Source organism: Dipodomys spectabilis, unplaced genomic scaffold (assembly GCF_019054845.1).
Source record: "Dipodomys spectabilis isolate Male_0828 unplaced genomic scaffold, ASM1905484v1 ptg000096l, whole genome shotgun sequence".
NCBI lineage: Eukaryota > Metazoa > Chordata > Mammalia > Rodentia > Heteromyidae > Dipodomys > Dipodomys spectabilis.
Window position 1 is genome coordinate 15905939 of NW_024870773.1, and position 16278 is coordinate 15922216.

The 16278-nt window shown below is 43.2% G+C and overlaps 1 protein-coding gene across 1 annotated transcript; it reads left to right on the plus strand.

Moving 5' to 3' along the window:
• Positions 1–5985: 5985 nt before the first annotated feature.
• Acbd7 (acyl-CoA binding domain containing 7) lies at positions 5986–12345 on the plus strand. The gene is made up of 4 exons (XM_042686261.1): positions 5986–6102; positions 11704–11821; positions 11929–11991; positions 12077–12345. Exons 1-4 carry the CDS (start codon positions 6091–6093, stop codon positions 12148–12150), a joined length of 267 nt encoding a protein of 88 aa, XP_042542195.1. The 5' UTR covers positions 5986–6090; the 3' UTR covers positions 12151–12345.
• Positions 12346–16278: the final 3933 nt, after the last annotated feature.

The window sequence follows — 16278 nt, forward strand, 5'->3', positions numbered from 1 at the left end:
TTCCTACTGTAGCTGGGATGACAGCCTATGTCTTGACCCCCAGCCTTTTCTTTCGAGGTGAGATCTCATGAACACTTTTGTCTAGATTGGCCTGGAAATGCAATCTTCCCTATCTTAGCCTCCCTCATAGCTCAATAACAGGTGGCAATCCTCATGCCTAGCTACTGGTTGAGATAGGGTCTCAAAAACATTTTGCCTAGGCTGGCCTCAAACTTTGATTATCTTGATCTCAATTCCAAAGTAGCCAGGATCACAGGTGTGAGGTACTGTGCCAGGCTTTTTCCCTATATTTTCCATTTTCAACACTTACGTGTACTTAACCACAAAATTAATGAAATAAAAATCGTTACTTTGGGTCAAAGATTATTCCAAAGTTACACAGGAGAAAATACGTGATTAAAAAATACAATTAGATAATTAAGAAATAGGTTACAATAAGTGTGAGTGTATATGTAGATTTTTGGGTGGGGGGGAGGGAGTTGGTCATGGTGCTTGAGCTCTGGGCCTGGGTACTGTCCCTGAGCTCTTCAGCTTAAGGCAAGCACTCTACCACTTGAGTCACAGTGCCACTTCCAGTTTTCTGGTGGTTAATTGGAGATAGAGTCTCATACACTTTCCTGCCTGGGCGGGCTTTGAACCACAACCCTCAGATCTCAGCCTCTTGAGTAACTAGGATTACAGGCATAAGCCACCGGCACCTGGCTTATAAATAGATTTTTGTTTGTTTCAAAATTTCAATCGCGTTAGCTGAGCATTAGTGGCTCACATCCATAATCCTAGCAATTCAGGAAGCTGAGATCTGAGCATCACAATTCAAATCCAGCTTGGGCAGCTGTGAGACTCTTACATCCAATTAACTACTAAACAAAAAGTAAGAAGTGAAGCTAAGGCTGAAGTGGCACAGCACTAGTCTTCAGCACAAAACCTCAGGGACAGCACCAAGGCCCTGAGTTCAAGATTCAAGGCTGGCAAAGAAAAAAAATATGAGTTCCCTATGATACGCTGAAAATGTCACGTAGTTCCCAAAACAAATATATATTCAAAGCTGGTATGGAGACTCTCATACACACACACACACTACACACCTGTAAATCCTAGCACTTAGGAGACTGAAGCAGGAGGACCCTTAGTTCTAGGCCAGTCTCAGCCTGGACTACATAGGGATTCCAAGCCATGAGCTTGGGCAGTAGGACAAGATCTTAATTTAGTAAACAAAAAGAAGGATGAAGAGGAAACGGAGGAGGAGGAGTCATCTAGAGAAATTCGAAGGACATTTCTATTTTTTCCCTTGAAGTTCCAGATTGATAACAGATTATCAGTCTCCCAGTTACATGGCTGGAGCTAGGTTACCCAGTTTGAAATCTTAATTTCATGACTAGCATATGGCCCTAGGTAATTAATTATCCTCTATGAGGTTATAAAAATAGTACCTATTATGGGGATTAGAAGAGCTGATCCATATAAACTGCTTAGCATTTTGCTGGGCCCATTGTAACAGCATAGTAAACTCAGCTATGACGAATCCAGTGACACCTATGGCAGAATTAAGTTAATAAAAAATAAATATAGCTTCTATGATTTTAGGGCTTATGTCTGTTTTAAGATGATAACATTCTACAAGAATTTTTGCTAAAAATGAATAACTGTATTTGAAAGGTCATTTCTCTCCCATTTGTATTGCATAAACATTTCAACCAAAAAACAAATCCAGCTTTAGCCAGGAGCTAATGGCTCATGCCTGTAATCCTAGCCACTCAGGAGGCTGAGATCAGAGGATTGTAGTTCAAAGCCAACCCTGGGTAGAAAGTTCTGTAACTCTTACAGCCAATAAACTATTCAGAAAAAGCCAGAAGTGGTGCTGTGGCTCAAGTGGTAGAGTGCTAGCCTTGAGCCAAAGAAGCTCAAGGACAGTGCCCAGGCCCTGAGTTCAAGCTCCAGGACCTGCATACACATACATAAAATCTGGCTTTTAACTCTTACAAATTTCATATTCCATACTGAATAACCCATTTTACTTTTAGTAATTACTGTTACTTTTTTTTTTATTAACAACTTACTTTATCCATTAAAATATCAGGGCTGGTCACCAGTGGCTCATGCCTATAAGCTACTCAGAGGCTAAGATCTAAGAATCTCAGTTTGAAGCCAGTCAGGGCAGACAATTCCATGAAATTGTTATATCCAAATAACCAGCAAAACTTGGAAGTGGAGGCATGGCTCAAGTGGTAGAGTTCAGTCCATGAGGACAAAAAGCTAAATTAGATTATCAGGCCCCAATACAGGCAAATCAGTTGTTTGAATAACTTACAAATGTTTTGAATAACTTACAAAGGTTTTATTTTTTTATAACAAATCTTCAATTTATTTGAAGCAATTCAGTTTCAAAAACTTTTTTTTTTGGGGGGGTCCAGTCATGGGGCCTGAACTCTGGGCCTGGGCACTGTCCCTCAGCTCTTCAGCTCAAGGCTAGTGCTCTACCACTTGAGCCACAGCGCCACTCCCGGCTTTTTTCTTTTTGCTTATGTGGTGCTGAGGAATCGAACCCAGGGCCTCATGCATGCAAGGCAAGCTCTCTACCACTGAACCACCTTCCCAGCCCTCAAAAACTTTTAAGTTACAGCAGTCACAAAAACCAGGGAATAGTCAGAAACGATGAAAGAATGATCAGGAGTACTGCATTTTTAAAATTTGTTTTTAACACTGTCTGTCATGACTTTATTCAAAACACAGTTGCACAAAAGTATTCAAAATTTTAAGGAAAGATTCTTGAAGAACTTAACACATTATATACATACTGCCATACAAAGAGCATTAAAACAAGACCCAAAACTTCTACAAAATAAAAACCCACCCTTACTTATTTGCATGAAAATACCACCCACAGAGCTAAAGAAGTCTTAAAAGTTATCTTGAAAGGCTCTAAATATAGTCTTCAAACCAAAGAACTCTAATTTTGACTGTACAATAGATGATTGATAAGTCAATATATAGATTTCCTTTTAAAATAAGCATTTTATAATTGGCAGAGAGAGCATGTTTTAGGAATGAACACAGGCATTTCAATTGATAAAATTAGGAGAGAAAAATGTTCATCTTTTGGAGATTTCAATCTCTACCGCCAAATTTATCTCAAGTGTTTTCTTTCAGTCAGTCGTGCAGCCTTTTTAGTTTGTCACAAACTTCATAAGTATTTTAAAACACTAAATTATATATCTTAAACAAAAAGGGAGTGACAGCAATACTGTACTCAGAGATTTGTGCCTGAGAGAGAAGCAGAGCATCAGATTTGTCAAAGCTGTCTTGAACATGGAGCCTCCATGACCAAAGGGAGATAGACTTCTCTACTGTTTTAGTTAGTAGTCATATAAGAAAGGACACACAACGATCACAAATACTTTTCTGTCTTTAATGGGCAAACAATTTGAAAATAAATCTCAATTTTCCTATCAATTTAGTTTCAAATATTCTTCCAACTGCCTACTATCCTCCAATGGGATATTTGATTATGCTTTAAAACTATAGATAGGAGGGGCTGGGAAGGTGGCTCAGTGGTAGAGCGCTTGCCTTGCATGCCTGAGGCCCTGGGTTCGATTCCTCAGCACCACATAAGCAAAAAGAAAAAAAGCCAGAAGTGGTGCTGTGGCTCAAGTGGTAGAGCACTAGCCTTGAGCTGAAGAGCTGAGGGACAGCACCCAGGCCCAGAGTTCAGGCCCCACAACCGGACCAAAACAACAACAACAACAAAAAACTATACATAGGAAATTAAAGGTTCTACTCAGAAAAGCTATAAATACTTTACAAGGTTAGTTTCCAACTCATTTGGAAAACCAGTTTAAAAAATCCACTGTCTCAAAAGGCTTTATTATATTAATTCTAAAATAGTTCTGTTGTTAAATTTATATGCTTTGGGGCTGGGAAGATGGCTTAGTGGTAGAGCGCTTGCCTTGCATGCATGAGGCCCTGCTTTCGATTCCTCAGCACCACATAAACAGAAAAGGCCAGAAGCAGAGCTGTGGCTCCAGTAGTAGAGCACTAGCCTTGAGGTGAAGAGCTGAGGGGCAGAGCCCAGAGTTCAGGCCCCATGACCAACAAAAAATAAAATAAAAAAATATAAAAAATTTATATGCTTGTCCCAACAGTAATGGAAGATTCTGGATAATGAATTCAAGGTGATAAGTTGTGTCAGTAGCTATAAACCTTTAATGAAACAAATGCACATCCAATGAAAAATGCAACAAAAATTGAAATAGAAGAATGTAAAGGAATTGACCATCAGATTATTTCATGTATGTGTGGATCCTGGGGCTTGAACTCAGGGCCTGGGCACTGTCCCTGACCTTTTATGCTCAAGGCTAATGCTTTAATGCTTAAGTCATAGCTCCACTTCAGCTTTTTGGTGGTTAATTAGAGATAAAAGTCTCACAGACTTTCTTGCTATGATCCTCCTGAATAGCTAGGATTACGGTCATGAGCCACTGGCACCTGGCAACCATTAGATCCCTCCTGTCCCCCACCCCCCAGGCCTTGTAACCTTTGCTCTATGTGTGTTCTTGCTATGTAATATATAATGATAATTGTTAAAAACACAGTCATTTATTTTAAATCAGTTACAAGAATAGACTTTAATGATGAGCAGACTTCAGGTCTGTGAATGTGTGGGATTCCTGGGGGTCAAGCAATTTCTGGGTAACAGCATGAAGGGTTGTACCATACACCCATCCATCAGCCAGGAAGGAGGAAAAGAGCTTGATGGGATCTGACTGTTCATAATACTTGCACAATAGCAAACATAAAACTCTCTGTGAACCAAAGGCGGGATAACAGATGTCGTGAGTGCTTTCTGTGCTCAGCACTCAATGGAATGTCAGCAGCTGGGTCCAGACCTGAACAGTAACCTGTTCAGGCTGGGAGAGGAGGAAGAGGATGCAGAATGGCCGGGTCTCCACTGAACTGGGAAATGGACAATGAAGAAACATTTTGGTGAGTCTTTTAATAATCTAGTTTTTCCATATAGGACAGCAATTTGGAAGAAAGTGCATTAAAAGGAGCTCATTAGAGAACATTCTAGACTAATAGAAAAAGATTGCAGTGTAGCTTTTCTTGTCTTTCATCTCCTTTAAATGTCAGAATGTCTACTCTCTCAATGGCCACCCCTGGACTAATAGTTCTGCTCTGAGATTCATTTGTCCTGTACCCCACCATTCCATTATCCGGGATTTACACACACACACACACACACACTGCCCAGAACATTTCTCTAAGATTTGTTTTTCAATCTTTTAGTTGGAAACATACTCATTTCACCATAAAAATGTACTTTCTTTTTGTGTTGATATTATTTGGGGTGGTTCATCAGAAATGAGTCTCAGGGATGTTCTTACTCCAGCTGGTTTCCATCTGTGATGTTAGGATCTCAGCCTCCTGAATAAAAATGAGGAATAAAAATGAGAGTCAAATGCAAAGGTATCACATTAAAATTTTTTTATTGTTAGCCGGGCGCTGGTGGCTCACGCCTGTAATCCTAGCTACTCAGGAGGCTGAGATCTGAGGATCACAATTCAAAGCCAGCCTGGGCAGGAAAGTCTGTGAAACTCTTATCTCCAATAAACCACCAGAAAACTGCAAGTGGCGTTGTGGCTCAAGCGGTAGAGTGCTCGCCTTGAGCTGAAGAGCACAGGGACAGCCGGGACAGGTCAAATCCGTGAGACTCTTAAAAGCTGGAATTGAAGCTGTGACTCAAGCGATAGCCTTGAGTGGAAGAAAGTTCAGGGACAGCATCCAGGCCTTGAGTTCAAGTCGGCACACACAAAAAAAGAGAAGGCCAGGGGTTGAAGAGTCCTCAGTGGTCTTTCCAGCGCCAGCAATGCTGGCCTTAAAGCCCGGGTTTCCCGGACCCCCGCGGGCTGGAGCCCCACCCGCCCCGCCCCGCCCCACCAAACGCCGCCCTTCAACTCCGCCAGCCAATGAGTGCCAGTCTGGCTTGGAGCTCAGCCAATGGGAGCAGCCGGGAGCGTAGAGCTGTCCCCTTAAGGAGCGGCCCGCGGCGGAGTCCCAGCGCTCTGAGCGCCTTGGCTGCCCGGATCCATCATCATGTCTCTGCAGGTAACGGGACGCAGGCGACCGCGGGGGGCGGGGGGGGGGATGCTCGGGCCCAGAACCGTGCCCGTGGGGCAGGACAGGGCGAGACCACCCCTGGGCAGCTGCTACTAGCCTTCCTCCGCCAGGAGTCCCCAAAGGCGACCCTAAGGTCAGTCCCACAGCTGTCCAGGGGCCCCTTTGATTGCACCGTAGAATGCAAGGTGCCATCTGTTGACAAGCAGCCAGGTCCTCCATGGCAACGCTTCTGGGCCCCAAGGACCGGTTTAAATTACCGAGTGGAAAATCAGCCCTAGCAGAGCACAGGGAGCCCAATTCCACCCCGTTCCTTCCATCTCGGGGAAACCACGTCCCCTGTGAAGATCTGACTCTGAAATAACGCTTGAGTGACTTGCCCACTGTGGGACACTTTGGGAACGAGAACGAACGTGAAGAAATAACCATCAGGAATCCTTCACCCTGGCACTAAGCGCTACTATCAGGATAGATGACTTCCTTGTATTGTTGTCCTATGTCTCTGGTGCCTTGATTGTGCATGGAATACAGCTGTGATCCTTTTGCAACAGCTTTGTTTCGGTACCTACCTCTATTCTGAGCAATTTTTCATCGTTAAGCATTCTGCTAAAATATAAAATTTTCAATGCATAACATGTTCTGGAATGAACAAATTTAATTTCTTCAGGTAAGATGTTATCATCTTGTAGAAAATGCTAAAAACATGTATTTCAGAGTTGTGGGAGAGTGATTCATGCATATAATGTCAGCTACTTGGGAGACAGAGATATGAGGATTGTGATTCAAAGCCAGCCCAGACAGGAAAGTCTATAAGACTCTTGTCTCCAACCAACCACCAAAACGCCAGAAGTGAACCTGTAGCTCAAATGGTGGAACACCAACCAGCCTTGAGCAAAATGCTAAGAGATACACCCAGATCTACACACACACACACACACACACACACACACACACACACACACACACACGCATGCATGCACACACACACACATACTCATGCATGCACACACAGAGTTGTGAAAGTTCAATCCTATGCCATACCCCTTCTTAGCCTGTGACATTGTTACTTGAAGAGATTGTGACATGAGCATTTAAACCAGTAGCTGGCATAGAATAAATGTACAGTAAGGATAAGCTTGTTGAGCATTTAAATATCTTCATATATGTGAGTCAAGTTCAAGTCATTTTGAACTTATTTCAAACCCAAAGACCTGAATAGTTAATTTGTTTGTTTGTTTGTTTGTTTGTTTTTGTGCCAGATCTGGGGCTAAAGAACTCTACTTAAGGCCTGGATGCTGTCTCTAAGCTTCTTTTGCTCAAGGCTAACATTCTACCACTAAGAGCCAGAGTTTCACTTCCAGCTGTTTTGGTAGTTAATTGGAGCTAAGAGTCTCACAGACTTTCTTGCCCTGGATGGCTTTGAATCACGATCCTTAGATCTCAGCCTCTTGAGTAACTAGGATAACAGGTTTTAGCCACTGGCACCTAGCTTTTATTTCTTTATTCTAGAGGAAGTAGACTGGCAGACTCTTCTGGAAGCAACAAAGCAAATGGAATTGCTAATTCAGCTATCATTTCCCAGTCTAATATGGAAATTACAATATGTTTGTTTACTTTTGTCAGCAGAGCTTTTAGGAGAAATTGGCAGCCATCCTACCTGGACGTGTTTCCTTCCTATGTGATGCTGCGAAATCATTCAGTGAGGTTAAAATTCCTCAACAAATTAATGAACCCATACCCACCCCACACACATGAAAGTTAGCAACCAGAGACTCGTCCAGCACTTTGTTCAAAGTAAACAGCAATATGTAGTTAAAGCGGTGTCTCACCTGTGTAATACTTCTCTGATCCTCCTAAGACCTACCCACTTATCAATCCATCCAACAAGGACAGGGCTCAGGTCTGGCTCCAGCCACCTACCAGCAGTCTGCCAGGCTTGGCTGGAAGTAGATACAAGGTGAATATTTATGCATGCTCTTAGTTATGAAATATGTGGGGTAATAATCAAAGACAAGCATACCAGCCTGTATGTTGAGTTCTAGTAAACTTCAGCCAGCCTAGAGCAGCTTTTCCTGGCCCTTGTCAGCTGAAGAAAACCAGCACTTGCTCCAGACTTGGCAAAGCACCATCTCACTGCTCCATCTCCTGTCTCCGGAGGCTGAGATCTAAGAATTGTGGTTTGAAGCCCAGGCAAGAAAGCTCATGAGACTCTTATTTCCAAATAAGCACTAAAAAAGCCAAAAGTAGAGTGATGGCTCAAATGGTAGAGTGCTAGCCTTGAGAAAAAAAAAACTCACGGACAGTACCCAAGCCCTGAGTTCAAGCCCTTGGATGGGTACCAAAAGCAGAGGAGGAGGAAGAGGAGGGGGAGGAGGAGGAAAAGGAGAAGGAGGAGATATTTGCATTCTGTGTGTAATACTAATAATATACCCTCACCCCAAGACTGACACAAATGAAGCATCTCTTATCTAAAATTCTTGGCATCAAGGTATTTCAGACTTTGGATTTTCTCTCTTCGGACTTTGGAATATTTGCCTGCGCATACAATGGCTTAGGGAGGGGCTACAAGCCTAAACGTGGAATGAAATCTGTGTGCGTTACACACGCACCTTATCCACATATAAGGTCCTATAGAATATTGTCCCCACAGGTATACTTTGATGTGATGACAGATGTGGAATGTTCCATTTGTGACATCATGTCAACATTCAAAAAGTTTCCAGTTTGGGAACATTTCAGATGTAGGGATTTTTGGTTTAGGGATGGCTCCGTTCGATCTGCAGTGGCATTTGCTTGCTCACTTGTGTGCTTTTTCCTCTGAAGCAGCATCTCAGAGGAGACAGGTGCCTTGTGTAGAAGCCCCACAGCAGTGTGCCTCGAAGTTGAATTCAGACCTGAGTGTGTGTGTGTGTGTGTGTGTGTGTGTGTGTGTGTGTGTGTGTTTCCCCTCCTCACCTGACCCCTCCCCCCACCATAGCAGCCCGTTCAGGTTCATAGTGTATAGAGAGGAAGAGACCTCGGGTTGCAGGAAGGGAAAGAGGGACCAAGGAAGAGGGGTGCTCAGCACTGCTCTGAAATGGGGTTCCCTAAATGGAGAGGGAGGGGGAAGAAGATGCCTGAAATAGCAGGGGAAATGGTGTCAGGGCCTTGTTCTTTTATAGAGGACCACAAGACATTCCCTAGGTGACTTTAGATTTCGTGGTCCTGAAAGTATGAAGAACAGCTTTCCACAAGCTTCTTCCTGGAACACAGGGAGCTTACGTGGCTTTGGAGAAACCTTAGAATGCTAATCAAGGCGTGGCTTTGCCAAAAGGGAGTTGAGCTGGTGTTACTGGAGAGTGGTGTGGGACAGGACTCAGCAACCAGAACCCCTGAGATAGGATGTACCCAAACAAGACGATCCTGCCTCTCCTGAGTGGCCCTGCCCTGCCCTGTCTTGGATAGCACCAACTAGCACTTTAATTTTGTTCTTACTATAGACACACAATACATGCATGTAATAGAAAACTTGGAGAATCTAAAAGTTTTTTAAAAGAAAACAAGCAACTTACCAATAAATCAGAGGCAATTATGGATGACCTCGTTCAACATATTTATTTCTAGTTTGTATTATTTTTCTGGGACAATGTTTAAAATGGAAGGCATAGAAACAATTATAGGGTTTAGTTTTGGTTAAAGCATAAACTGAAAGGGTTTTGAACATCTTGCTTCATTGTACTAAGTTTCTCAGATTTTTCTAGAACTAGCACTCCTCCAAAAAAAAGCCTGTGTGTGTGTGTGTGTGTGTGTGTGTGTGTGTGTGTTTGCATGTATATGCGTGTGCATACATAGTACTTGTGCTTGAACTTAGAGCCAGAGGACTGTCCTTTGCCTTTTTTGCTCAAGGTTGGCACTTTAACCACCTGAACCACAGTTCCACTTCTGGCTTCTTTGATGGTTAACAAAGAATTGCATGGATTTTTCTGCCTGAGCTGGCTTTGACCCACAATTCTCAGATCTCAGCCTCCAGAGTAGCTAGAATTTCTAAGAGCCTTATAGCAAAAAAAAAAAAAAAAAAAAAGTAGCTAAACTTTATTGAGCAGTTGCCCTATGCCAGGTACTTTATTTGTAAGTACTTTACCTGGCCCAGATTGGACTCAAATACATGATCCTTCTGCATTTATCTCCCAAGATCTGGGATTACAAGTGTACACCACCGAAGTTTGGCTTAAGTCTGCAGTGTTTTTTTATAGTGATGGAAAGCCAATTAACACAGTTTTTTGTTTTTGTTTTGTCGGTCATGGAGTTTGAGCTCTGGGTCTGGGTGCTATCCCTCAGCTCTTCAGCTCAAGATGAGCACTCTACCAATTGAGCCACAGTACCACTTCCGGTTTTCTAGTGGTTTATTGGAGATAAGAGTCTCAAGGACCTTCCTGCCTGGGCTGGCTTTGAACCACAATCCTCAGATCTCAGCCCCTGAGTAGCGACGCTTACAGGTGTGAGCCTGTAACATCAATTTAACACAGCTTTTCAGCGTTTGCCCACGATAGGGCAGACAGCATTTCCTACTTAGACACATTCGTATACAAAGTTCTGTTAATCAGTTCAAAGGAGATAAACAGCTTCTCGTTTGTGAAAATCAGTTAAAGTAAGTCTAACAATTTTTGGGTTCTGTGCAGAAAGGAATGACAAGCATTCAACTACGTGAAGAATCTTTCTTTGGAAACTAGTTAGTGCTCTAACTAGTGGCTGAGACTGTAGAACATGGGTACACAAGCACTGAAGGGCACCAGGGGGTATACCAGGAATCTAGTGCGGTAAGTCAGCATTTAGGAAGAAGAGGAAGATGGCATTCATCAAAACATCTATCTTGGTCATAAGGCCTTTTGAAAAATTGGCAAATTGGAACCTGTTTGATAATAAGAATGTTACTTTGAGCCGGGCGCTGGTGGCTCACGCCTATAATCCTAGCTACTCAGGAGGCTGAGATCTGAGGATCGCGGTTCAAAGCCAGCCCGGGCAGGAGAGACCGTGAGACTCCTATCTCCAATAAACCACCAGAAAACCGGAAGTGGCTCTGTAGCTCAAGTGGTAGAGCGCTCGCCTTGAGCTGAAGAGCTGAGGGACAGCGCCCAGGCCCAGAGTTCAAGCCCCACGACTGACAAAAAAAAAAAAAAGAATGTTACTTTGAGCCAGGCACCAGTGGCTTACATCTGTAATCCTAGCTAGTCAGGAGGCTGAGAGCTAGGGAGGATCATGGTTCAAAGCCAGTTGGAGAGAAAAGCCATCTCCAAAGTAACTAACTGGCAAGAAACCTGGCTGAGGTTATGACTCAAGTGTAGAGGACCATGTAAGCAAGCAAACCAAGGGAGTGCAAAACCCTGAGTTCCAAACTCAAAGAACTTTGTCAGGTAAGTAACAAGAAATGTACTTAAGAATCCAAATAAATTAGGGTAATTATGGGGAAAGCAGACTAGTAATTGTTCAATTCTACTGGCAACATCTCTCTTCTCTGAGTTGCATGAACAGCTAGAAATCATGATAAGTATACATAACATTAGCAAATGCACTCTGGGCTTCCTTTTGTGTTTGTGTCTTTGTTTCTCGCACTAGGCTGACTTTGACAGGGCCACGGAAGACGTGAGGAAACTGAAAACAAGACCAGAGGATGAAGAACTGAAGGAACTCTATGGGCTTTACAAACAAGCTATCATTGGAGACATTAATATTGGTATCATATCATCACTTTAAGAAACACTCACATGATTGGCTTGACCAATGTTGCTAGGTATGCAACAGCACAAAATCCACCTGACCACCTGTCTCTTCTCTTGGCAGCGTGTCCAGTCATGCTAGACTTGAAGGGCAAAGCCAAATGGGAAGCCTGGAGCCTTCAAAAAGGTGCTTAACTCTGAAATCCTGTTCCAAAGCCCTTCTCAACCTCCCACGGTACAATCAAGAAGATAACCTATTTGTCTCTTTCCAGGGCTATCCAAGGAAGATGCCATGACTGCCTATGTTTCTAAAGCGAAAGAGCTGATAGAAAAATACGGAATTTAGAATCGAGCATAGGATAAATGTTCACAGTGGTGTCAGAACCTGGCGTTTAGGGGGAAATGGGTGGTGAACTCTGTAAATTGGGTGTATCTTTGCTCTTCGTGTAAACTATAATGCTTAGGATTATCTGGAAACTACAGATAGTTAACTGAACTCGACTTCTTAAGCCAGGTGACTTTAAAAGTTCTTTTAAAGAGAATTGTTATTCTGGACTATATAGATAAAAACTTGAACAAAGATGACTTATTTGGCTTATTTGTGCATCTATAATGAGCTAGTGCTATTGAAGCAATAAAAACGGTTTATTAAGATTAATAGGTGCTGACTAGGTGCCGATGGTTCAAGCCTGTAGTCCTAGCTACTCAGGAGGCTGAGTTCTGAGGATCACAGTCCAAAGCCAGCCCAGGCAGAAAAGTCCATCAGACTCTCCTTTTTCTTCTTTTTTTTCTTGGTGGCTGTGAGACTTGAACTCAGGGTCTGAGCCCTGTCCCTGAGTGATTGTGCTCAAAGCTAGTGCTCTACCACTTTGAGCCACAGCTCCACTTCTGGTTTTTTGGTGGTTAATTAAAGAGTAGAGTCTCATGGACGTTCCTGCCCCAGCTAGCTTTGAACTGTGATTCTCAAATCTCAGCCTCCTGAGTAGTTAGAATTACAGGTGTGAGCCACCAGTGCCCAGCAAGCCCATGAGATTCTTATCTTGAGCAAAAAAAATCTCAAGAGACAGTGCCTAGGTCTGAGTTCAAACCCTAGGATTGGCGCGCGCGCACACACACACACACACACACACACACACACACACATTAATGGGATCTGAGTGTAGTGATGCATGTCTGTTGTCCCAGCACTCAGGAGGTTGAGATAGGAGGGTCACAACCTGGAGTACATAGTGAGACACTGCCTCAGAAAACAAAGGAATCAATAGCAAGATGACGCCTCTGATCACCTTGAAGGGACAGGTATTCCTGGTTCCACTCTTTACCCCATGACTTCCTATTAGATGACTTGGGAACATTTCTATTTTTTTTTTTTGGTCCGGTCGTGGGGCCTGAACTCTGGGCCTGGGCGCTGTCCCTCAGCTCTTCAGCTCAAGGCTAGTGCTCTACCACTTGATCCACAGCACCACTTCCGGCTTTTTTTTTTCTTTTTGCTTATGTGGTGCTGAGGAATCGAACCCAGGGCCTCATGCATGCAAGGCAAGCGCTCTACCACTGAGCCACCTTCCAGCCCGGGGACATTTCTTAACCTGTTAAGCCTTGTCTGTATTTACTAGTAAAGTGACTCAGTGTTGTCAAGCCTTATCTGTAGAAGGAAAAAAGTGTTACTACCACCGAGTTTTTGCAAGGATTACATGCTATAAAAATAAACGAAGGCTATATAGCACAAATAAGTTGAAGTGGTTTTCTAAGATACCTATGGGGCAGTAGTCTGCTTGCCTGGGATGTACAAGGCCCTGAGTTCCATCCTTAGTACCATGATAGAAAGAAAGAAAAGAAAAGGAAAGGGGAAAGAGGGAGAGAAAGAATGAAGGAAGAAAAGGAAAGAAAGAAAAAAGAGAAAAAAGAAATGGAAAGACGAAATATGTTTTATCTATGGCTCTTCAAAGAAAGAAAAGCCCACACCATGAAATAGCTATTTTTTTTCTGAAAACTTTTATGTATGAGATAAATAGACCACTAAGATGTAATGCTGGGTTCAGGTGGCTCAAACCTATAATCTTAGCTACTCAGGAGGCTGAGATCTGAGGATCTCAGTTTGAAGCTAGGTCACACAGAGAAATCCAAGAGGCTCTTACCTCCAATTACCCAGCATAAATCCAGAAATAAGGTATGGCTCAAATGGTACAGTGCCAGATGTGAGCAAATAAGCTGAAAAAGAATGTGAAGCTCTGGGCTGGGAAGATGGCTCAGTGGTAGAGCGCTTGCCTTGCATGCATGAGGCCCTGGGTTCGATTCCTCAGCACCACATAAGCAGAAAAAAAAGCCAGAAGTGGAGCTGTGGCTCAAGTGGTAGAGCGCTAGCCTTGAGCTGAAGAGCTGAAGGACAGCGCCCGGGCCCAGAGTTCAGGCCCCACGACCAGACCCCCCCCCCCAAAAAAAAAAAAGAATGTGAAGCTCTGAGTTAATGCTTCAGTACCCAGCAACAGTGGGGGGAAAAGTTCCTGTGTTCTAGGGTATAATACTGCCCACCATGCAGTCTTTTGACAGTTCAAAAGTTCTTTGAAAGAAGATAATCCCATATTAACTACTAAAACCTACTTGAGCCAGGCGCTGGTGGCTCACACCTGTAATCCTAGCTACTCAGGAAGCTGAGATATGAGGATCACGGTTCAAAGCCAGTCCAGGCAGGATAGTGCCTAGAGACCCTTATCTCCAATAAGCCACTAGAAAACCGTAAGTGGCACTGTGGCTCAAGTGGTAGAGTGCTTGCCTTGAGCTGAAGAGCTGAGCGACAGTGCCCAGACCCAGAGTTCAAGTCCTACAACCAACAAAAACAAAAACAAAACCTACTTGAGATCTCAGAATAAAAATCTCTCCCTTCCCACTTCCCCCCATGCAGTTTACCTCTTCCTTCCCTGCATCTGAGTTCAGGGTTGGTATAGAAGACTGACTTTGCTTTGCTTAAAAGAAAAATAATCTCTACATGTTTAGAAAAAGAACAACAACAACAAAACACCTTCTATGTGTACGAGAAGAATTTCCAGAAAATTATGTGGGGTACAAAAAAAAATCTGAAAATGTTGTGATTCTGTGACTCAGTTTCCCACTGCTGTGACAGAATACCAATGCTAAACAATCTGAGGACAGGCTTGTCTGGGCTGAAAATTTTGGAATGGTCAGTCTATACTCATGTGATCCTGTTGTCTTCAGACTACAGTGAGGCAGAGACTCATGGAGGGAGTATTGTGGAGGATGCTACTCACCTCATTTTAGCCAGGAAAGGAGAGAAAGGAAATTATGGGCTGGTAATAGCCCCTTCAAGAGCACTTCCTCCTCCACCAATGACCCACTAGGCCACACCTCCCTCAAGTGCCACAGGCTAGAGACAGAAGACTTGAACATATGGTCATAAAGGGACAACTAAGACCCAAAGCATAGCAATGCTATGCAATTCGACTTACATCTCAGTCATGAAATGGCAACACAGGGCTCCACAGGGCTCTCCCCTGTGGTCATAGAATATTCTGTATCTTGTCTGTAGCAGTCAATACCTTGGGTGAAATATTACACTATAGTTTGGACAGGGATATAAAACTATAATGGAGCCAGGCACCTGTGGCTTGTGTCCATGAGCATAGCTACTCAGGAGGCTGAGATCTGAGGATTGCAGTTCAAAGACAGCCCAAGCAGGAAAGTCCATAAGACTCTTATCTCCAATAAGTTACCAAAAAAGCTAGATGTAGGGGTGTGGCTCCAGTGGTAGAGCACTGGTAGCCTTGAGCTGAGACAGCACTCAGGCTTTGAGTTCAAGCCCCAGGACCAGCAACAACAACAAAAAAAGTATACTAGGATCCCTGTATTAGTTCTTACAATTGCATGAATCTGTATTTGTGCCAAGTTTAATTAAAAGACAAAGTTGATTCCTTATCAATCAAATAAGTTTTTAGGAAGCTAGATTCTCTTAGAGACAAAATAGCTTAGCTGGGAGAGCATTAGCTAGATCGTCTGTGTGTGTGTGTGATGGTTCTGGGGCTTGAACTCTGGGCCTGGAAAGTGTCTCTAAGCAATGTACACAATCTTGCTGAGTCTCTTATGAGACTCTCATTTGGAAGACTTAAACAACTTTTAAAGTAATAATAATCAGTTTAAATACTTTCATACAAATCCTTCAGAGGAGGCTCAAACTAAAATGTTCACAGAGGCAACTTTAAACATAATGTGATTGAGGCCTATTTGTGTGTGTGTGTGTGTGTGTGTGTGTGTGTGTGTGTGTGTGTCTGTCTGTCTGTCTGTCTGTCTGTCCTGGGTCTTGAGCTCAGGGTCTTGGTGCTCTCCCTCAGCTTTTTCACTCAAGGCTAGCACTTGACCACTTCTGGCTTTTTGTTAGTTAATTGGAGTTAAGAGTCTCACAGACTTTCCTGGGAGTACTGGCTTTGAACTGTAATCCTTAGATCTCAGCCTCCTGAGTAGACAG